This window comes from Cupressus sempervirens, chromosome 5 (genome assembly GCF_028749045.1).
Source record: "Cupressus sempervirens isolate cs-2001-9-10 chromosome 5, ASM2874904v1, whole genome shotgun sequence".
Taxonomy (NCBI): domain Eukaryota; kingdom Viridiplantae; phylum Streptophyta; class Pinopsida; order Cupressales; family Cupressaceae; genus Cupressus; species Cupressus sempervirens.
In genome coordinates this window covers 352,162,931-352,186,492 of record NC_143122.1, presented here as the reverse complement: position 1 = coordinate 352,186,492, position 23,562 = coordinate 352,162,931, and the positions used below count along the sequence as shown (strand labels likewise).

Genomic DNA, 23,562 nt, shown 5'->3' with positions numbered 1-23,562 from the left:
AATGAGAAATTGATGAGATGGTTTGAAAATAAATTTGAGCACAAAGTTTTGGAGAAAATTTTAAGAGAGATAGCAATAAAACAAGTTGAACTTTAAAGTCTTGTAAATACTGTAGAAGGAGTTTTGCAGAGTATCTATTCTTTGTATAACAAGCTTTGTGATGTTAGGTTCTTCACATTGGAGAATCAACAGTCTATTGATAAACTTCATGCAGATTTGAAGTCTTTAGCACATTCTTTGAGTATGGATGCAAGTTCGAGCTCTATTTATTTTAATAGAGTAACTTTTGCTCAAGTAAGGTTAGTTGAGTTACATGCTCTGCATTTAGTCCATGTTGCTACCTCGTGTGGAGGTGATGAAAAAGGACCCATCAGCTCCACAAGTATTGGTTAAGAGAGATCACGATCTCTGTACAACAAACAATTTGGTTATTTTATCTGCTTAGCTAGAAATACATATACAAGTTTTGGAATCAGTCATATCCAATTGGGATCATGTATTTGCAATGATTTTGCAGATTCATAGGACATTTTTGGACAAATATAATCTAACCCCTGCACCCCAACAACCATAAGTGCAAAAAACAAGGGGGAAATTGGATTAGCTAAATGGGGAAATAAATGGAAATATATGATGTATATAGACCGAGTCACAATCATAGGGGGAGTACTTATTTCGTAATTTTGGATGTAATGATAAGTCATGGCAAAATGTTTTCGCTAGTAATGTCAAAGGGGGAGATTGTTGATCTCTATGCCATTTTGCCTCTTAGAGTTAAACACTTAGTCATTTCCTAGGCAGAGTTGGTTGGTCATCATTATGACCAAGCCATCCAATAAAGGTCGAGCAATGTATAACATACTTAATCACATTCTAGTTTGAGCCAAGCAGGTCTTTGGTTGCCGAGTACCCCATTTTGGACCGAGCAATAGTGTATGTTGAGCATATCAGAAGTTAGTAAACGTCGAACGAAGAAGAGACGATTTATGTCGAGTAAGACAGTTACTACCGAGCATTTAGAAGCTGAGGGACATGTATATGAGTATGGACCGGATATTCAAGTGTCGAGTAAACCAGTTTTGACATATGTGTTTGTGATGGCACAAACAATTATGTAAACTGTTTTTGGCCGATTTCTACACTAAATTTACGGATTGTAGAGACAACTAAGAAGGTAACTACATGTTTATTTAAAGATCATTGATCCCTATGTGAGGTGATCAACTAATCAGAAAAATGGAAGGACTAAACGACAAAAGGGATGAATCTAGATTGTTGATCTTGATATAGAAGGTCCATCAACTGTTTATTTAAAGAGGGACCCAAAATCTAAATGTTTAGGATGCGAGTAGAGACAAAGTGATAGGGAAGGAGGCTATGCTTGTTAGAAGCAAAGAGATCAAACAGATCAACTGAATAGAGTAGTGAAGGGCAGAACAAAATAAATTTGATAAGGAGATCAAATCAAGATTGGAAAGAGAAGATCCGTAACCTAGCAACAGAGTGCTAATCGAAGGATCAGTTACTAAGACATTCTAACCAGTATATCAAGGTAAATCTCTTAACAGAGTGATCTGAACAAGCCTATTCAGATCTCCTAACAGAGTGCTTACTTAGTTGTTAGTTTAAATACTTCAATCAAGGTAGACTGAATAAGTCTTGTAAGCTCCTAATAGGGCAAACCCCTCATAGGGTAGATCACCAGAAGTGATCAAACATTGTAGCCTTAATAGGTACACTTTATTGTAGATGTAGTGAAGATTTGTGGGTGTCATCCCTACCTGAGTTTTACCTTCACCTTGGAGGGTTTTTGGGTAACCAAATTTGTTGTGTTACATGTGTACATTTACTTTCATGTTTATGGATGTGATGCATACTTAGATCTATTGTAACATAACAGTTATATGTTAGTGATCTAGGTATGAGATGGGTAAATGGTGAATGCATTTGACTTGTAGAAAGAAGTTAAAGTTTTGTAGATCCCGATTCACCTCCCCCACCTCTCAGTATCTAACTCCCCATAAGACTTCCAACAGAACCAACATAAGGAAACAATCATTTTTCGAACTATTAGGAAGTCCGAGGGAAAGTGTTGCAAAGGTTTGATTGGCAGTGGGAGTACAAATAACTTGGTATCTAGTGAAATGGTTAGGAAGTTGAAGCTGAAAATAATCTCCCATCCTAGATCATACATGGTATCTTCGCTGCAAAAGGACTAGCTTTTGATAAACATGCAATGCTTAGTTGATTTTTGCATTGCAGAAAATCAAGATGAAATATTGGTGTGAATGAATGGGGGATCTCGATGGTGGAAACAACACCTACACCATCATGAAGAACAAAAACGACTACATATTTGAGTCCATTTGAAAGATACAGGAAAAGAAGTGGACAACAGTGCAAATGATGTAAAAGAAGAAAGTACGTTGTTTGCATTTGTTCCTAAACTTACAAAAGGGGTTTCATTAGAAGTTCAAAAATTGCTTGCATAAGCTACTGATATTTTGTCACGAGCTGTTGGAAGGGTTATCACTTGTGAGTAGCACAATCATCCCATGGAATTTATGTTCGGAGAAAGCTTATGAAACAAGGTGGCATCTAAAATGACATTTGTGGAGAATGAAGAGGTTAATAGATAATTCTAAGAGATATTAAGTAGGGGTTGGATTAGAGAATTCTTGAGTCTTTGTGTTGTAGTGGCTATATTAACACCTAAGAAAGATAGAGAATGGAACATGTGCATATTCTAGAGTCATCGGTCAAATTATAACAAAGCATTGAATTCCGTTACCTTGAAGGGATGGTTTGTTTGATTGATTGCTTGACTAGAGCTAAGTACTTCATGAAGATTGAGTTGAAGAGTGGATACTATCAAATTCAAACTAGAAAAGGAGATGAATAGAAAACCCTTTCAAGACCAAGGATGGGTGGTATGAGTGGTTGGTCACGTAGTGCAGCTCAACAAATGCATTTGATATTTTCATGGGATTGATGAATGAGGCACTAAAACCTCATCTTGGTTAGGTTATAATTTTTTTTTCTAGAAAACATTTGTTTTTTAGTAAGACAAAAGAGAATAATATGAAGCATTTGATATTAGTTTCATAGAGATTGAAAGAAGCAAAAATGTTGATAAATAAAAAAACGCATTTTGAAGGAGGAATTGGTGTGTGTATGTCTTTGTTATATCATAGGAAGAGCTAAGGATAGATTTTGAAAAGGTAAAAGCCATTCTAGATTGACCATCATGGAATAGCATGTTTGAAACAAAAAGTTTTCATGGCCTAGCAAGCTTTTAACAAGAAATTTATTAAAAATTTAGTGCAGAGAATCTAAACTTGTCGCAAGTCATATGAGTTTTTTTGAGTTGGCAAGCCAAGGAAGCCTTGGTGAATTTTGCTGACTTGGCAAATTGTTTTGGCGAGTTTTGCCCATAACTTGCATGACTCGAAAAGTCATCAAGTTATGGCAAAACTCATCAAGTACAAGTTGGACAACTTGCGTCGACACCCTACAAATTTGCTATGCAAAAAAAATTAAATTTTTTTTTTCCCATATTCTTTGGGGTATTTCTTTTCCATTTAACGTTAAAAGATCTTCCGATTACTAGTGGTGAGAAGAAGAGAGGAAAAGTGAGAGAGGAAGGAAAACAAGAGGCCATAGGTTTGCAACCAGCAAGAAAAGTATCAAAGAGACCAAAACTCACTTTTGGGAGGCCATAGGCTTGCATTGAGAGCATCAAGGAGGCCATGGACTTGTTTTTGTTGACACTTTATTGTTACATGTTTGGGAACATTTGATGTCACGGATTTAATATATATTCGAAAACATTTATGATTCTATATATTTATGTTTACTATTTCCTACAGCTATAATTTACACTTGTATGTATGTGATCAAATCAGCTTCTATTTGATGATATTATAGTGTCTTTAAGTTTTATTCAATAATGGGTGCATGAAATGAGTTTTAAATAGTTAAAAATCTCAACATTTCAAGGGTTTGTTTCATTTTGTTGTGTTGTCAATTCATAGCCAAGTCATGAGTAGATTGGGCCTTAATGAGTTTGAATCTAGGAACTATTTTTCAGTGGCATATGTACATCAATCATCGAAACCATTAAGGGAGGTATACGTGATTTTCAATGGACAACAGTAGTAGAAAGTAGTATTCAGATCCTAATAGAAACATTAATAGCACAACTTGTAATGGTGTTACAAAGTATTTAAAGTGGATAATGATAAATGTGGAACACCCAATGGAAGAGTTTTAAGCCAAGAAGGTAACTCCATAGCCTATTAATGTGAGACGAAGCTTCACATTAGAACTTGTTTATAAAAAAGAGTTTGTTCATATGCAAGTCATTAGGCATTGTAGCATATAAAAGACTCAAGTACCTTACAAAGTTATTCATTTATTTTTAAGAATAATAGTGGTGAATCTAATTAGGTGGTAGATGCATTTAGTAGGATATGTTTACTGTTGGTTTGAAATCTAAGTTACCAGATTCTATCTAGCAACCCTCAAAGTCTGGTTTGATTCAGTACAAAGTCTGGTCCTTGTCAAATTTCCCTCAAGTTTCTCACAGAGCCACAAATTCACTGCAAATTCTGTTAGATGAACGCAGGTAGAATTTTCTGCCCAATGGCTGAACTTGGATTGCATCTAGTCCCAAAACAATTATTTTTGACTTTTTAAAAGTGTCATATTTCCCTAATTGGTCTATTCAACCCTCCAACCCTAAAATTGACCACTAAAAAAGCCAAAAAGACAGTTTATATATCATTTGTGCATTTGTGAATGAAATAGAAAACTTGCTAATAGAGGAAATCCAAATTGATGATTATAGAAGAAATTCTCAAAAAGCTATGATATATTTGAATTAAGTGCTTTAAAGAACTTTTTATCTAGCTTGGTTAGAAATCCTCTACGCAATAGAAAAAAAAAAATCCAGATAAGTGCACCTGGCCCAAAACATAGGAGTACTTGATGCGGGGACGTCCCTGAGATGGGTACTTGGTGCACCCAAGCATCCCCACCATCGCCCAAGCATTGCCGCATCTCAGCTACTTCTCTTGGGTACTTGGGTGCTTGGGGATGTCAGGGGTGCTTGGGTACTCGTGTGCTTCATCCACTTTGTTAAGAGGATCAAACTAACCTCTAATTGGGTGCTTGGGTGCTAAATCCACTTTGTTAAGAGGAACAAACTTACCTCTAAGAGAGTGGAGAATCTTGTTGTGCATGATGTCTTGCATATCATAGATCGCAAGACACACTAGACAAAGAGAGCTTCACAGCATTATGGGATGTAGAGCCAGAGGATTTATCTCATCTTGATGAGGATGAGATTGCAGGGGTGCTCGAGTACTCGTGTGCTTCATCCACTTTGTTAAGAGGATCAAACTTACCTCTAATTGGGTGCTTGGGTGCTAAATCCACTTTGTTAAGAGGAACAAACTTACCTCTAAGAGAGCAGAGAATCATGTTGTGAATGATGTCTTGCATATCATAGATCGGAAGACACACTAGACAAAGAGAGCTTCGCAACATGATGAGATGTAGAGCCAGAGGATTTATCTCATGTTGATGAGGATGAGATTGCATCAGAAATAGATGTAGGGATGGTTGGTGTTCCTTTTGTGGAACATGAGTGTGAGGAGTCCAGTAGTTCCAGCGATGAGTACTTCAACTTGGGGGATGATTAGAGGCTTCCCATCACTAAATTTTGTCATTTTGACATGATTCTGTACTCGTTTGATATTGATCATGATTCATATTATGCATGATGCTACTCATTGTAATCATCTTTATCATTATGATATAATTAATATTTGATAGAACTAATATAAATCCTATTTGCTGATAATTTGGATTTCTATTGAATCTTGATAAATGATTGTAACTATTGGGTATGTACTATGTTACAATGTTGAATGCTCAATGGTCCTGGTTCATGTTGCAATTTTGCTATGTGCAAGTATTTCAATCTGGTATGTTATACTGAAACATCATTGTATAGCTAGCATTTCATGTTCCATATGTATAGAATGCAACAACCCGCCACCCGTCGTCCCTAAACTGAGGCCTTTTCTTTTTTTGTCACGGAAACTCGTCTTGACGTCCCCCCTGCACCAGTGTTACACTGGAAATATGTTCCTTGCATGTGACCAAACCATTGTATCATGTTGTATGTATATGACTAATGATGCCATTCATATCCTTTTGAACTGAAATATGGATATGGCGGTGTATTTTACTATGCTGCTTAGCTATTAGCATAATGATTTATGAACTTATTTGCTGCTATGCGCAAACACACCCACACATAGGCACGCACACACATAGACACAGATAGTCACAAACACACACACTTATACAGACAAACCTAAAATGAACCCGTACCCACTTCCCCCAGAAAAAGGGCAAATTTCAAACCCGACTTTGAACCTAAATTCAAACCAAGAAGTTAGGTATTATTGAATTACCTGTAAATATATTTATTTGATGCGGTGCTAAAAGTAATTTTTCTCTGCCTCCTTTACAACAAAGATTATCTAGTCACTAAGTTGTATCTTTATTAAATTCAAAATGGATATATTAAAATGTTCTCAAATGGTACCATGTGTTGTTGTGGATATGTGAACTGCTGGTTGTTGGTCTGAATTCAGAAATATCATGTTTTAGGAGCAGTTGGATCATGTAGCCAAGTGGTTTGGAGACGGGATAAACGTGCAAGCAGAATTTTTTTAAAAGAAATTAAAAAAATTGTAGTAGTCAAATCTCAAGCAAAATTATTATAATTTTATTACACACATATTGTTGATTTATGATAGCATCGATCAGATACAAGAATAAACTATTTAAGGCAATTGTATACATATGTGGAACGCATACACACACACATATATAGTCTTAATGTTTGTCTTGCCATTAAATATCACAAGTGATTATCCTTGTACTGAAACAATCATAACAAACTAAGCATGACAAATCTGTGCATTCAGATTATAATTCTCTTGGAGATCAATCAATGCTTGTTTGCAAAATATCAATCATATATTTAAAGGATGGCTCAAGATTATGATCCATCTCCTTATGTAGATCAGAGGTCAATAATAATTTCTTATTAAGTAATCATGCTCGATAATGGAACGGGTCTTTTGGAGATATTATAATGCAACTTCGTGCCCTTTCACCAAGAGACATATGATGGACAGACAAGTCCGCCCATTATGTGTCTCTTAGGATGACTATATATATGGACCAAATCCAAGAGGCTAAACATAGAAATATAGAAATGCATTGTTCTCTTCAGATTGGCAATATCAGAGTTCAAGTTTTATACATCCAGATTTGTTATACAGTCTGCAATATAATTGTAATTCAGATCCACTTATCTGATTATCATCTGCAAAACAAAACTAAGTATTAGTGTACCTCAAATCTGCAAATAGCCATCATTGCATCAGTCTGATCATAGGTTTGATTCACATTCACACATGTTTTTGAAAAAACATATGTTTGTATGAATGAAACCAAGGCAAACCCGAACCCTCCCCAAATTCTTTTTCGGAGAATTACGAATCTGGATTTCGAACCTGAATTGGAACCGGCAACTTAGATTGAAATGAAAGTTGAAGTCACTTATTTTGATGCAATGAGTGAGATGAGTGTGATGCAGACTACTTTATCAAGAGGAATTATTATTTGGAGGGAAATGTTTACGCATACTGTAAGGGTCTATTAAAGAAAACTAAATGTGAGAAAAATGTAGTGGAGGTTTGGCCTTTCATTTTGGATAAGAGATGAGCAAAGCCTAGTGAGAACTGTTATTAGTTTAAGGTTAATAAGGATGCAACACATATGGTGTAGCATTGTGGAATTTGTCAATGGGCCAAAGGAAGAAGCCAAAACTGTGAATTATACCAACCTTATCTATGCCTAAGAAGCCATGGCAGGAGATAAGTATGGATTATAATCTTTAGCTGCAAATATCATAGTTGTTGATTGTTTTCTGAGCTAGTATGTTTTATCCCTTGCAAGAAATCAAATGATACCTATAATGTTGCTAATCCTTTCTTAAAGGAGATAGTATGATTCTGTTAATTCTTTCTTTAAGGAGATATTATGACTCTGTTAATTCTTTCTTTAAGGAGATAGTATGACTATGGCTTATTCAAAAGTATTGTGTCGGATAGGGACACAAAATTTGCAGGCCACTTTTGGCAAACATTGTAGAGAACTTGGATGCTAAATTAAGTTTCAGTTCTTCCTACAATCCTCATACGTATGGACAAAAGTTGTAAATAGTTTTTTGGGAGGTCTCCTTAGGTTTTTAGTTGGAAAGAACCTTCTGAAATCGGATTTTGCTCTAGTATAAACAGAATTTGCCTACAATAAATAAACAGAAGCACAACCAAAATCCTTTGCAAATTGTGTATAGGTACAGGCCAAAAGGGGTAGACAACTTCAGAAATACTGCTGGTTAAAATAGGAAAAATGTAGTGGCAGAAGCACAAGTTACACCAAGAAGTCAAGAAGAGTTTGGATAAAATAGCATGGTTGTCTTAACTAAGAGAACAAGGATTGCATGTTAGGGATTTTGTGTTAGCTCATCTGAGAAAGGAAAGATTTCCTGAAGGACCCTATTGCAACCTAAAGTGTAAGAAAATTGGACTGGGCAAGGCCTTTAGGCAGTTTGCAATGAATGTCTATGAGTAGAGCTTCCTGAATGCATAGATATTTTGCCAATTTTCTCTGTTGCTGTTTTTTACTATCTTTTGGATGAGCAGAATTTCAAGAAGGTGCAGATCTTGATCAGTAGAGGGAAGAATAGGTCCAACAAATGCTTGAGAAAGAAAAAGATGAAGTTGAAGCGATTCTTGAACAGCCAAGAAAACAAGAGTAAAACAGTATAAGAGTATTTGATCAAATGGGGAAATGAGAGAATTGAACAGGTGACTAAAATGCATGGAGCTGAGGTGGCCGTGCAAGAAATATCGATTCCAAAATCATTCAAATGTTCACAAGTCGCAAACTCCTGAAACATTTTTGATATAATTGGGGTGTTTGATGTGGGAGTATTTTGGGTCTCTTGTCATCCCGCAGACTCAAAAAGATCTTGCAGTTTTGTTTTTTTCTGTGTCATTGCAGGTTTTTATGATCTCTTCCAACTTTTTTCCAATTGTATATATCTCTTTTCTGGGTAGGATCTCACAAACATGTGAGCATTCATGGTGGTGGACAATGTAAAACCTTATTGGGATGCTGAACGTGGGATTTACTCAACTTTATTTGGATGGTGAATATGGGATTAGCCCAACTTTATTGGATTGCTGAACATGGAATTATCCCAACTTTATTTGGATGCCTTGCACACATGGCAGATATCAAGCTGCAGTACCTTATGCACTTTTGGGTTGACTGCTTGCTGATTCATCCTTACTGTCCCTCAATGTTGAATACCAGTAATGGGGTTGATCCATTACAACCCCTTATCTAATGATTGGCTCAATCAGCATTGGCGACTTCCTTTTGGTGCCGTAGCAGACAATGGTAATTAAGTCTTATAGAATGGATGGTGACAACAGTTGTTGGAAGGTTCCTCTAAAAAATATGTAGTCTGGTGCAGTTACCAGTTAGCAAGTAAATGATGCAAAAATAATATTTTATAATTTGGCTAAAGTTATGACATTTTTAGGGAAAATGTTGAAACCCACGATTTCCTTACCTGTGTGTGACTCCTAGTTGGGACATTAGCACTCATGACAAGGCATGGCATGGAGCTAGTGGTTGGAAGGTGGCGAGTTGAAAACTTAAAATAGTAATTTTTTAAAATGGAAGTAATTCATTGGACAGAAAAATTGGTAATGGGTTTGCGTAAAACCTGGAGGGAGTTTGATGATAATCAAACTATTTATAGGAATGTCTGCAATTGATTTGTCCAACTACAAAGAAATGGAATCCTGCTAGCTGACGAGCCTGTTATTTTTCTTAATAACTTGAACATATATCAGTCAATATTAGATGCTTCTCTGTTGGTAGGTTGTTGGATAGGAGATTTGAGGCTGCTCAGTCAATGGCATTTATAATAATCTGAATATTTTGTAGCCTGTTACATATATTTGTTATAGAGTATTGCTTGTTCAATGACTTTGACTGCCTGAGTTGACTATAGTATTGCTTGTTCAATGACTTTGACTGCCTGAGTTGACTATCTGCTGAAGGTACCAGATTCAGGACTGCATTACTTCGAATAGTCTGTCAGGCAAGTCACTTGCAACTTGGGGTAACCTACTCTGTCTTAGGTGAAAGAAGATAACATAAGTTTAGGTCATGAGAAATGCAATTAGTTCGCTTGGAGGCTGACAAAACCACCCAAAAGAAACGTAATTACCAAGGCATAATACTAATATTTGAACTTATATTATTGAGCATAGGTTGACGGTTATGTCAACACACTTGTTTGACGCAGGCAAAGGGTGAATAACTAGGGCCAAAGGCTCACCCAGCTATCCAAACCACCTTGCAAGAGTTAACACAACGGAAGCAAACACAAAGAACAGCAACCAAAGGAGGAAGAAGAGTGAAATACTTATATGGATTCATCAAAATATCTTCATACATGCCCGGCTGTAAGGCCTTTTGGGTTACGGCTAATTACAAATACATTCACATTCAAAGATCCAACTGCAAGTTCGCACTTTTAGTTCTACCCTCTAATCTTCTCAAAAACTTGCCTAACTCTAAGCCTAAACATTCTATTTATACTTGCCAAAACGGCTTACAGATCATTCTAGAATCATTACATAAGAGGAAGGCCAACCCAACAACGGTCGGGACTCACTCCAAGAAAAAATCTTAACATAAATGTCGCGAACAAAATGAATCCCGCAAGTCGGCTCGCAAAATCACGTCCAAATATTGACACTCGACATACACTGGGTAACTTGGCAGATGAAGAAACACTCGGCATACACTGAGTAACTCGGCACATGAAGAATCACTCGGCATACACTGGGTAACTCGGCACATGAAGGAATTGCTACAGTAACTCGGCACATGAAGAAAACTGTATTGCTAGGCACATGAAGAAAACTAGATTGCTAGGCACATGAAGGACTGCTAGGCACATGAAGGAACTGCTAGGCACACGAAGGAACTACAAAATGAACAAAATGAGCAGGATAACAAGGCAACCCAGGATGCTCCTGCATCACTGTTCCATGCTCTAAGAATGTCCAGGAGGTTGGGGATTTGTTATACCTCATTTATAAAAGTTACTACTTAAAGCCCTAAGAAGGAGATGACCATTTAAAATGAAGATTTTCCTCAACTAGGGAATGCTTTTATAATATAGAAAATCATGATCTTCACCCTAAAGCTCATGTAAAAGAAAAAATTTGGAATTTACATTTCATATATATTTGTGAAGTTCCTATTATTTCACATCTCAACCACAAAGATTTTCCTTGCTCTAAATTGCTTTGCTATTTAGAGTTTTACATGATTCAGAGGTATTTCTTGTTTGAAAATGTTGTTTTAACTTTGAAGCATATACACATCTTACAGTTGCTGGATATTATTATGCCCATTATCCAATTGTTGTTTAGGTTCTTTATTATTTGCTTTCAACAGATTACCTCACTCCTTTTTAATAATTTTTTTTCATTCAATTTATTCAAGTCTAAAGTCATGAACTTAATATGGTTATGTGTCTGTGAAGCAGAACACAGTACCTGGTGTAGTCAGACAGCCTGGAGATGTGGAAATGATAGATCGAGGCATTTCAAGTGGTTATGGACGGGATTCAAGGCATCAGCAATGTGTTCAAGCATATGAGGTGGGCTTGAATTCCTTGTTTTATTTTTTTCATAATATATTTTTCTGTATTGTTTTAATTTCTCTGTTGTACACGAGGCAATGTTCAGTGTCTTGCTAGCTGTTCCAATTTAAACAATAATTGTTTTTTTCTTTTGGGTGTACTTATGATAAGATTTAATTTTTTTGGCCCATTTCATTAGTGACAATTTTTTTTTTCTTTTTCATTTTTCCATTCTTTTCTAGGCATATAAGGTAGGGTTCAGTGTCTTGCATGCCAACAGGCAATCCTATGTAGAAGTGCCTCCCACAGATTCGTCTGATGCCGAGAAAGGTCAGATGGTGTTGGAACTCATCATGACTTTGAAGATAACGTGGTACTTCTAACCAACTGTAAATTGAATAACCAAGATGTGCCAAACATTCCAAAAAATTCTTATGCTATATTCTGAAATGAAGATACACGCCAAATTGAAGACATCTCTCAACTGCAACACAAAAGCTGGTGACTTGCATTGCCTAGCAGAGTTAAAGATTTGATTGAGAAAAGTCTACCATGTGGAATTTGATTGTTTATCAGACATGCTCATGTTCATATCATTGTCAGCTTTCTTCCTGTCACAGCTTAACACAAGAAGTAATTAATAGTGTATTCTGATTTTCCCTTGATCAAGGGTAACCTTTATTCATGCATATCGTTTTCCCATTTCGCCAAGGATTGTTGAAACATTAGAAGGTAAAATGAATTCCAGTGGGACACAGTCTATCATGTGGAATAGTGGGCTTGGTGTAATTCCTACTCATGGCACCCACATTTTTTTTCTCCATTTAAAATCTTATGGTGGTACTGGTAAGTGGACAAGCAGATTGCTGCATGTGAGTAGCCAGGTGCGTAACAACACACTAATCGTATTCTCATACATTTCATTTTTCCAGGTGAATCACTGATGTTTGACTGATGTTGCTAAGTAATTTTCAAGATTGACCTACTTTTAAGTTAGCAATGCTCCATGTGGGATTTGATTGAGCGGTGCTAGTGCTTCTCTTCATACTTTTATCAATTTTCTCCTTGTCACAGCCCAATGCAATTTGTAGTTAACATAGTATACCCATTTCTTGTCCACCAAAGAATAACCTTTATTGAGTGCATATATTGACATAGCCTGTTGTTTCAGAAAAAAGTCTCATCTCATGTTAGTTCCTGATATTGGTGCGTACCTGTGGTTTCTTGTTTTTCTAACAAACTTTATGCTGGCAACTTAATGAATGCTATAATGCATGTGAGAAGCAGTTTGGATAAATGACCTCACATCATTTTATCATTGACAAATAATTTTATTGAGGATAAAATCAAGAATAAATTGTTTTATAGAATGTGTGGTGTCCTTTTTGAGGTAAATCCATATATTTCCTTTTTGAGGATGATTTTATGCCAGGACCTGAATAAATCCTACACATTGGATTCTATAGGATCATGTGTGTAGATGTCACCATCACCTAATATAATGTATTCTATTTTTTCCTCCCTCCATTTTATGGTAAACAAACATGGTTTATGCCTGTGGTATATAATTTATCTTTCTTGTTGTAATTGATGAGCTGTTCTTTCTCTCTCTCAGTAAAATTTGAGATGTATTTCAGACTTCTATTTATCTCTCCTCTTTTTCCTTTTCATGCTTTTAGTATTTAAAAAAAATGTCCGCAGTTCCTACAAAATTGATTAATTGCCTTTCCACTTCAAAATTAAGGTTTTTTTTAAAAAAGTCACGTAGGCTATTGTTTTGAATTATGAGAAATCTCCAATACTATCTTCATTAATATTGTCTTTTATAGTGAAGGGCTTGCAGGGCAAATGGTATCAAGTATATTAATTAGCAATGTGATTTCAGTTAAGTTCCCTCTGGGTAATACATAAAAATAAAGAAATAGAAATGCATAAAAACAAAGAACAGATAAATCAAATCATATGAACACCAGAGATACCATGGGAAATTCCTCCTACTCGAGGGAATTTTTTTGAATTATAATGACAAGTGTCGCTAAACAGAGCTCACAAACATTCAAGCCTCCATAATCTAGAAAGTTACAAGGTAATTTCTTTACAAAATAATGAATCTCATCAATACTGTAGTCTCCATAGAATTCTTCATCTGCAACCCAAATGCCAAACACTAGTCTCAGAATGATTGTTACAACAGCAAGAAGATCTTACGGTTTGCAAATTATATTACTCAATGAAAGAATAAAAATGGAATCAACAGAATTGCATCACCCCATCATAACATACAATCCTCAGCAAAGAATTATCCAGCAATACACGACACCAAGATACGCCCAAAACTACTCTATAGGATGACGTTCATTGCATAGTGGTGGCCAACGCTTCAAATTCCATAGTGGAGGTTGACGCTTAAGGAGACACTTGGATGTAGAATGCCGTAAGACGAGCCAATCCATAATCACTCTGGCACATGAGTTGGCAGTGGTTACTGATAATGAGCCATGAGCTGGAGATGAAACCCTTGATCACCTTTAATGAATACCACCAAAAGTTACGCAAGCCTCATACTTTTTGACTCCCTGTCATCACATATTCATATAGAGTGTCTGCTGAAGACTCTTTGTAGTCTTCAAGGAACGTGATATTTTATATAGAAAACATCACTGAGACTCTTCACAGTCTAACTACGCCTGATCACAAGCAAAGATTAGAATAGACAAAAGCATAGATAGAGATATCACATATACACAGCAAATATCACAATTTTTATCCTGATACAACCATCACAGGTAAGCAAATATCTATCTACAGCTACCAAACTTTAACGGTTAGTCATGTTTTGAATCTTTGTCTTGCAATCTTTGGTAGTTTTTTTTATCATTTTAAAAGTGAAATATTTCATGGTTGAAGAATATTTTTTCATAAAACTGAAAGCCTTTTTTCCAAGGGCTTTTGAAAGCAAATGCAATTCCATGTTCATAGACTGATGGAGGTCTTAAGCAGTCCTAGGTATGCACACGTTCTGACATGTAAGAGATATGGCATATAATTAGGTCACAGCTAGGACACCTTTACAGTAGGAGGTTTATGTCGAATCATTGTATACTTGAACATTGTTGGTTGCCTTCAAGAGCTGAATTCTTGATTTGCTTGTGGGATGATTCAAGAAGTGACTGGTGCATTTGTACTTTCTGAAATCACCTTAAGAAGTGATTCTGGTCTACTAAATTTTATCGAGCCCAAGAGATTTTAAATTTCTTATACTAGTGTGGCATGCAATTATTTTTTATGCCTACATGTCTTGTGACGGTTTTGGAGCTTTTATTCTACAATTTCTCTTTTCATTGTGTTATGGTTGTATTAGAAAAATGCATTAGTTGCTAAGGGTAATACTCTCATTATTACATTCTACTCTCATTTTTACGTACTGAATTTAAATCTAATATTTGCCGAATGCTGATCTTTACCAAAACTGTATATAAACCTAGAAACTATTTGCATACGACTCATTTTCATGAAGTTTATATTATTGTTATTTTGCTAATTCACTGATAAATAACTGCTTTGCTATGTGCTACTTTCCTATCTGGTATAAGACAGTACTTATGATTCTTTTCTTGTTTCTTTGTTTGTGAAGCAAAATTTTATAGCGTCTTATTTTTCAGGTGCCAATATATATATATATATATATATATAACTTATTTATTTTTATATTCTTGGTGATTGTATTGTGTGCATTCTAAATTTTGTTCCTCAGCTCCTCATTTAATAGCTTTATAAGCATTGTGAATGTTTTGGTGGTTTCCAGGCTGTTCCCTAAAATTTTTATAAAGAAAATCTGTTGAGCATCATTATCATGTACACTTGTAGAGATGCAGTTTAATATATTCAATGGAAATTGGATTATATTTTCCAGACATCAAAGCTAGCTCCTAATGTATTAAAGATGAGCTTAACATATTGTATTCTTATACAGGCTATGCAAAACGAGAATGGAGAAATTTCAAGGTCAGATAGACATCAGAATATCACATTTTAGTTTATTAAAGGTGATTTTAATGGAATCTGAATACCTAAACATTACCCACTTTTTCCTTCAGAAATTTGCAGGGGAGCGGTCCTTCGGAAAACACTCTAGAAGAAATGAACAACTCTCAATCAACAAAAGATTTCCAAAACTCAGAAGAGAGACATAAGATTGAGGTCAAGAATACTCGAAAGACAAATTTGAGAACCCTGAAAACGTTAGCAAGGGGCCCTGCAGTCTTGTCAGATGATGATACTAATGAAAGGAGAGGAAGGAGAAAGTCTGCTCGTCTTACAGTTAAAGGTTTAATTCTATTCTACATCTGGTATTGAATTTTGTGTGTTTGTTCATTAATTCATAAAAGCTGCCTATAAAAGTAGGCTCGAATAAAGATTGTATTACTTGTCCAATTGCTCATCCTTGTTTCCATTTTTCAGATTTGTTATGAGAAAATGTTGGAGCTTCTTAATTGATTTCGGGAAGAGAGCATTCAATGGATATTTTTGGCACTTGCTCATAAATTGAAGAACGGGGGACCTAAGGTCAGATAAAATGAATTGGAAGCGAATACCCTCGTACAATACAGCAGATTTAAATGCAACCGATGTAAGAATCACAGGATTGCAGTTTTTCACCACTTCAATTCCTTGCAAGAATCATTGTTAGTGTTGGTGTCTTATCGGTGGTACTAAAAACAGGTCTAATTGTATATACATTTTTGGCCTGGTAAGAATAAGTAAGAAGCTGACGTAGTTTCCACAACAGGATACTGACAAAAAATAGTATTGGGCGATAGGTGCTATATTCTTTAATTGTCAATTCCAGCTTAGGCAGGCAAGGATATATTTGTGTCGTTGTGTATAGTTGAAGGCTAATTATTGTGTATAAATCCACTTGGGTACTTGTAAAGATGCTGACCCGAATTAAAATTTTGCTCTGTAAGTGGTATTCAGGACAATTGATGTATTGCTTTACATAAAAAAGAGACTCCCAAAAGACGCTCTTTAGAGAATTGATAAATTTCCTACTTATATAAAGAAGAGTGATGTTGGTGGTTACCTTTAAAACAAATTGTGTTGAGTTGATATTATCTTTGCGATAAGTATGGTAGACCTAGTCCTGTGTGCGCTTAATTTTGGGAACAATATCAAATGAGTTTTGTACACCAATAAGTTGAGTAACAGTTTAAAGCTTATATTTGTATACTGTTTGTTGAAATGATCATCGAAATAGAAATCTGTGTGGATAAAGAAGGGTACAAATGCTAAACAATTGCTGCTAATTCAAAAGAATCTGTCTTATATATTGGATGGAACATTATCTCAACACAAATTCAGTTAAGGCAAACATTAGCTTTCTGCACAGTTTAATTGGTATTGGACGGGTTTGGACCCTTCGACAATAGATCAATCATTTGGCAAGTAAAGCAAAAACCCATAGAATATGGACAATTCAAATTGCCATATACTACAACAATAAAGTAAAACTATAGGGTATTATAATGTACTGACCCATAAAATATGGGACAATTCAAATTGCCATATACTACAACAATAAAGTAAAACTATAGGGTATTATAATGTACTGTAGGATCCATCATGGACAATGCCAAACCCAACCCTATTCAATCTCACATTATTCACTCTAGTATGAGATTGGGAGATAAATTTAGGAAGACCATTCTTTTGCCTTTGCGCAATCATCCATGAAATACTATCATCCAAGTCTTCAAAGTACATAGAGTAATGGGATCCCTCCATATAAGGCTCGTCTATGCGCACTATGGAAACATTGGTGTGCCAAGGTGGATATGAGGTTAGACACATACTAGGCTGATTGATCAGAGTGAAACCTAGTTATAAGTCACCAATGGGAATTGATGGGTGTAGAACCAGAATCAGTATGCAAAGAACATTAACAAATAAAGTAAACATTCACAAACCAAAAACTAAATTCACATATATGCTTAGACAAAGAAAGAGAACAAGAAGTGTAAACTTCACAAGAGAAAACACTCCATGCTTTCTTGATTTTGTAGATGTGTCCTTTTTCTGTGGATGTATGCTCAAGATGCTCAAAAGTTGCTTCAATGGAGATGGGTAATGGCAATTGGTAGCTTTGTGAGCTCTCAATTTGGCATTATAAGGGTATGGTTGATGGCTTTGGTTCTCAAAATAGCATGGTAACTTTAGCTCAAAGATTGTTGATGAAATGACTTGGGATGGGATTCAATTTATAGGCTAAGGGGTAGAGGGATGGAGGGCTTAGATGCAAGGATAGATGAAGGCTTAAGGAGGGCTAAGATGCACTCAAAGGGGAGCACATGGATTGTGCTTGTTTAGCACCAATGGGAAGGTGACACTTGTCACAAGGAGGATGAGTGTGAGAGGGTAGGGTTAAGGGTTGGTTAAGGGCATGATGAGTGGGGTTGAGTATGTAAGAGGGATGTAAGAGGAATGAGTGTGGAAGAGGGAAGAGTGTGGAAGATGGGTGTAAGAGTCATGAGTGGGCTTGTAAGAGTCTTTATGTTTTGTAAGAGCACTCATGACTTAGTGGTTGGGTTTTTTTGAGGGGAGACTTTGGTTTGGATTAGGAAAGTCTTAAAATTGTTTAAGGAATGTGACAACATTAGGGAGTGGATTAGGCTTGGGTTTAGGATTAGATTAGGGATGTTAGAGATGTGCAAGTGGATGGCATTAATGAGGGTGGGTGAGTTAGTGGCTAAGCTTGGTTAGTATGGGTGGATGGGGTGGATTAGGCTAAATGGAGGATTAGAGATAGGTTAGGGGTTTTTGAATTTGAGGATTTCATTTATCAAATAGATTTATTTAATAAATGGGGATTTTTGGAATTAGATAGAAGAATAGGATTTAATTGATAAATAATAGATTATTTGATTTATCAATTAGGACTATAGATGATTAATTAAATTAATCAACTAGGGGATGACAAAGGATTAATTAAATAGAAATTTAATTAATAATGCCTTTTTAGATAACTAAATAGGATTACTAAAATAGTGTAATCAAATTTAGGTGTCTACATTTTGCCCCTCTTTGACATAGTGTTGAGACAACACTATTTCAAAGAAGTTTGAATGAAGACGACATGAGGAAGATGTTTTAGCAACAAGGTTGCCCCAGTCTCGGATAAGAAGAGGAGAGACTAGACTTAGATGATGCCCCCTCAAGAAGGCGACGGGGAGAGAAATGAGGCTCGACGACTTCTTGAAAAGTACAAGAAATTGAGGCGAGCTGAGACACAGGTTGGCGAAGAGAAGGGGCTGAATTAGCTCAAACTCTCACTATGGGAGAATGATAAAGGGAAATCAGAGGCACAATAGTAAAGCAAGCTTAAGACTTTCCAGGATTGGGAGGGGGGAGATGGAGGAGCGGAGCGCTATAAAAGGAATCCATGGTAGGGAGATGGATGATAGAATGATAAAGTTGATGCAACAAGATTTCAAAGAGTCAGATTGGCGGAAGATGGGTTTCGGGGATCCCTAGGACTAGGATTGTGGATCTCGAAAGATGAGGCTTGGTGGATTGATTTGATTGGTGGCTCCCTAAAGCTAAGCGTGAGGAGTGATTCAAAGAGATACTGATGCATAAGCTAGGGTAGGAGCGACAGATGTAGGATATGGATGGGGGGATAATGGAGATGAAGGGAATCCATTGAAGCTTTTTGAGCGGGGGGATACTTCAAAGAGAAGTACCACCATGTAGTTGAGCACTAGATTTGCTATAAGACTGTTGGTTAATTGCCAGGGTTACCAAGAACATCAAGGCCTTTTTACCAACCGTCCAGAGGATTGACGAACTGACTCAAAACAAACACACAAGGATTGCCCCAGTATCACACATGAATCCCAGAGGAAGCAGCGTGGAAACGACACTAGGTAACCCACAAGCAGAAAAAGAAAACAAGCAAAAGACCTGATCAAGACCTTACGCTCTAATTGCCCCATTCGCAGCATACCATGATATGGAAGATCATGGCAACCTTGAGGAGGGAACAAGGAGATTGCTTGGAAAAGATATTTCAAGACCCAAAAGGGAAGATCCTAAATCAAAAGAAAGTGAAAATCCAAAAGAGAATTGTTTGCCAACGAGATGGGTAGGACGAGGTACTAACGGACCAAGATTAGACATGAGGAAAGCTATATCCTGCAAGGACCTTTCGGAGAGCACCTAAGCTGATGGATCGGGATGAGTGATGCGTCTGGCAAGCTGAACTAAGAAGGATAACACTTTGGTGACAGGAGATCTAGCTAAAGGATGCATTGGAATATCTAACCAAGGTGTGCGATGTGTGCAAGATGTTGACCAAGGATGAACTAACACGAAAGACGGATAGATACAATGATACTAAGCTAAAGAGGATGTACAAGCTGATAGACCAAGATATGTTACAAATGTACAAGTTTGTTCATGTTTTTGGTTTTTTGTGAGATGGAAATGTTTGTGAAGGATGGGGTGTCTATAATAGTTGATAGGTGGATAGGTAGATGGTTTGTGAAAAGCTTAAGGAAAATGAGATTCTGTGTGTGCATGTGATAGGATACAAGCTAGGATACAAGATCATTTACAAGATGGAATATGGTACAAGCTTTGGACAAGATTCGAATATATACAAGGTATGGTACAAGATTTACAAGGTATAATACAAGCTTTGGTATAAGATTTACAAGTTATACAAGAGGTATTGACAAGCTCCATCAGATTTTGGATATTTGATTGGAACACCAAGGGAACAAGCAAGTGTTTTATGGGATGGTGGGTGGATGGATGAGGGATAGGATAGTGATAGATAATGGATTAGTCTTTAGCACACAAGGCGCCTGAATTACCAGGTTTTCACCAAGGTACCTATCCAAGGCGCTTGAATTGCCAAGTTTTCACCATTGGACGCTTATTTCTCTTTACTATTTTTTTTTTTTTGTATTTTTTCAAAAGCTGGGTATACCAAGGATCTTCAAGCATAGAACTTCTTGAGATGAATGATGTTAGTGGGATCATTCAAGAGTTCTCCTTCTGGTGTAGATAATTGATAGGCTCCAGAGCCAAAGGAGGCAGTAACCACATAGGGACCAAGCCATGTAGGTTCAAACTTGCCTTTTTTTTCTCGATCTGCTTGGACTTTCATATTTTCTTTGAGGACCATGTCACCTGGCTGAAAGTGTCGTGGGAGCACCTTCTTGTTGAAATTCCTTTTGAGACGAGTTTGATAGACTGTGAGATGGTCATAGGCTTGTTGTCTCTTCTCGTCTAAGAGATCTAGCTGGGTGAGTCGAGCTACTCTGTATTCTTCATCTGAGATTTGCCCTCGCAAAGATATGCGTAGTGAGGGAAGTTCAACTTCTATAGGTAATACCGCTTCGGCACCATAGACTAGGGAGTATGGAGTTGTGCCTGTGGATGTACGGAAGGAAGTTCGATAGGCCCATAGAGCCGGATTTATTTGAAGGTGCCAATCACGGCCGGAATCATTGACAACTTTCTTTAGGATTTTGAGGAGGGTTTTATTAGTTGCCTCTGCCTGGCCGTTACCTTGTGGGAAATATGGGCTAGAAAAGCGGTGATGGATGCGGAGGGAAGTGCATAATTCTTCCATGTTGAGATTTTCAAAGTTACCTCTGTGGTCAGTGAAGATGGTGGATGGGATGCCGAAGCGGCAAACAATGTGGTACAAGATGAACTTGGAGACTTGAACTCCTGTAGCTGAGACTAGGGGGACTGCTTCCACCCACTTAGTGAAATAGTCTGTAGCTGTTATTATCCATTTATGTCCATCAGATGAGAGAGGGGTGATAGTTCCAACTAGATCAAGGCCCCAACAAGCGAAAGGCCAAGGTGGTGCAATAGGCTGTAGATCCTGTGCTGGAGCATGCACAAGATTTGTATGCTGCTGACATGGGAGACACTTTCTGACAAAGTCACAAGAGTCTTCTTCAATGGTAGGCCAATAGTAGCCTGCTCTAAGGATTTGTCGTGCTAGGACAATACCACTCGTGTGGGCACCGCAAAGTCCAGAATGTACTTCTTTTAATGCCATTGCGGCCTCATTTTCATCTAAACATCGAGAGAGAGTATCGTGATAACCCCGACGATATAGGGTATTGGCTATGATAACATAGCGGGATGATTTTCGGATGAGGTTCTGGCGTTGGGTACGTGTGAGGTGAGGGGATATGATACCATCGTTAAGGTAAGCGTGAATTTCATGGTACCAAGGGGATTGGGGACCAACCAAGATACAAACACGGTTTGAATCCTCATTCGCATAGGCAGGTGTGAGGAGCTGCTCAACTAAAAACTCATACTGCGTAGCTTCTTGGGGAATTTCCAAGAGCGAGCCGATAGTGGCCATGGCATCTGCTGCCTTGTTCTACATTCGAGGCACTTGTGTAAACTGAAGCTTTGTAAAATGCTGGGTCAGCTGATCAACTAGCTCTTTGTAGGGTAATAGCTTTTCATCTTTGGTTTGATATTCATTTAAGACTTGTTTGATGATGAGTTGGGAATCACCAAAGACTTGTAACTCAGTGATATTCCATTTTGCAACTATCTTTAATCCTGCTACAAGAGCTTCATATTCTGCTATATTGTTGGTGCTAGGGAATTGTAGCTTGAAGGCTTTTGGAATGTAATCTCCTTGAGGTGTAACTAATAATATTCCTGCCCCTGATCCATGAGAGGTGTATGAGCCATCAAAATAAAGCTTCCATGGGGGCTGTTCTTCAATTAGGCAAATATGCTCATTTGGAAATTCTGTGAGCAAAGGATATGCATCTACTAGAGGTGCATCAGCTAGGTGATCTACTATAGCTTGCCCTTTGATTGCCTTTCTGTCCACATACTGGATGTCAAACTCACTTAGTAGCATAACCCATTTGGCCAAACGGCCTGTAAGTGCTGTTCTGGAGAGCATATACTTGAGAGGGTCAATCTTGGAGACTAGTTGGATGGTATGACTTAGCATGTAGTGGCGAAGCTTTTGAGTTGAGAAAACAACTGCCAAACAAGCTTTTTCCATAGGAGTGTAATTGAGTTCATAACCAACTAGGGTTCTACTGATATAGTAGATGGCTCTCTCTCTGCTATAATCATCATGTTGTGCTAGAAGTGCCCCTAGAGCAGTAGGTGTTGCTGATATATACAAGATCAAGGGACGACCAGGAACTGGTGGAACCAAGATAGGGGGATTGGTGAGATACTGCTTGAGCTGATCGAAGCTGCGCTGACATAAAAGATCCCACTTGAAGTTCTCATTCTTCTTTAGCAAGTGTGAAAATGGTGTACACTTATCTGCAAGTTGGGAGATGAAGCGCCGGACAGATTGAAGTTTTCCCTGAAGAGAGCGAAGCTGTCGCAGTGTCTGGGGAGGAGGCATGTCTAAGATAGCCTTGACCTTTTTGGGGTCGATCTCTATACCCCGTTTAGAAACTATGAAGCCTAGAAGCTTGCCAGATGTGACCCCAAAGACACACTTCTTGGGATTTAGCATGAGATAATATTGGGCCAACCTATCAAAGACTTTTTCCAGGTCAGCAAGATGATCCATGAAGGTGTGAGATTTGACCAGGATATCGTCCACATAATCTTCCAAAATGCTATGGATAAGATAATGGAAAATGGTTGTCATAGCTCTTTGATAGGTAGCCCCAGCATTCTTTAGGCCAAAAGGCATCATGGTGTAGCAAAAGGTTCCCCAG

At 37.3% G+C, this 23,562-nt stretch overlaps 1 protein-coding gene across 4 annotated transcripts in view; it reads left to right on the top strand.

Moving 5' to 3' along the window:
* Positions 1 to 16,919, top strand: part of LOC149556174 (uncharacterized) — a 99,526-nt gene extending 82,607 nt beyond the window's left edge. For 2 of the 4 annotated variants that reach the window (XM_089830303.1, XM_089830302.1), the window contains 4 exons: positions 11,729 to 11,842; positions 15,798 to 15,829; positions 15,922 to 16,151; positions 16,286 to 16,919. In XM_089830303.1, the coding sequence (XP_089686429.1) occupies positions 11,729 to 11,842; positions 15,798 to 15,829; positions 15,922 to 16,151; positions 16,286 to 16,296 (387 nt within the window). In that variant the 3' untranslated portion in view covers positions 16,297 to 16,919. The remainder of the gene's footprint in view (positions 1 to 11,728; positions 11,843 to 15,797; positions 15,830 to 15,921; positions 16,152 to 16,285) is intronic. The other 2 variants (XM_089830301.1, XM_089830304.1) reach the window with 2 other exon arrangements.
* The last annotated feature ends 6,643 nt before the right edge of the window (positions 16,920 to 23,562 follow it).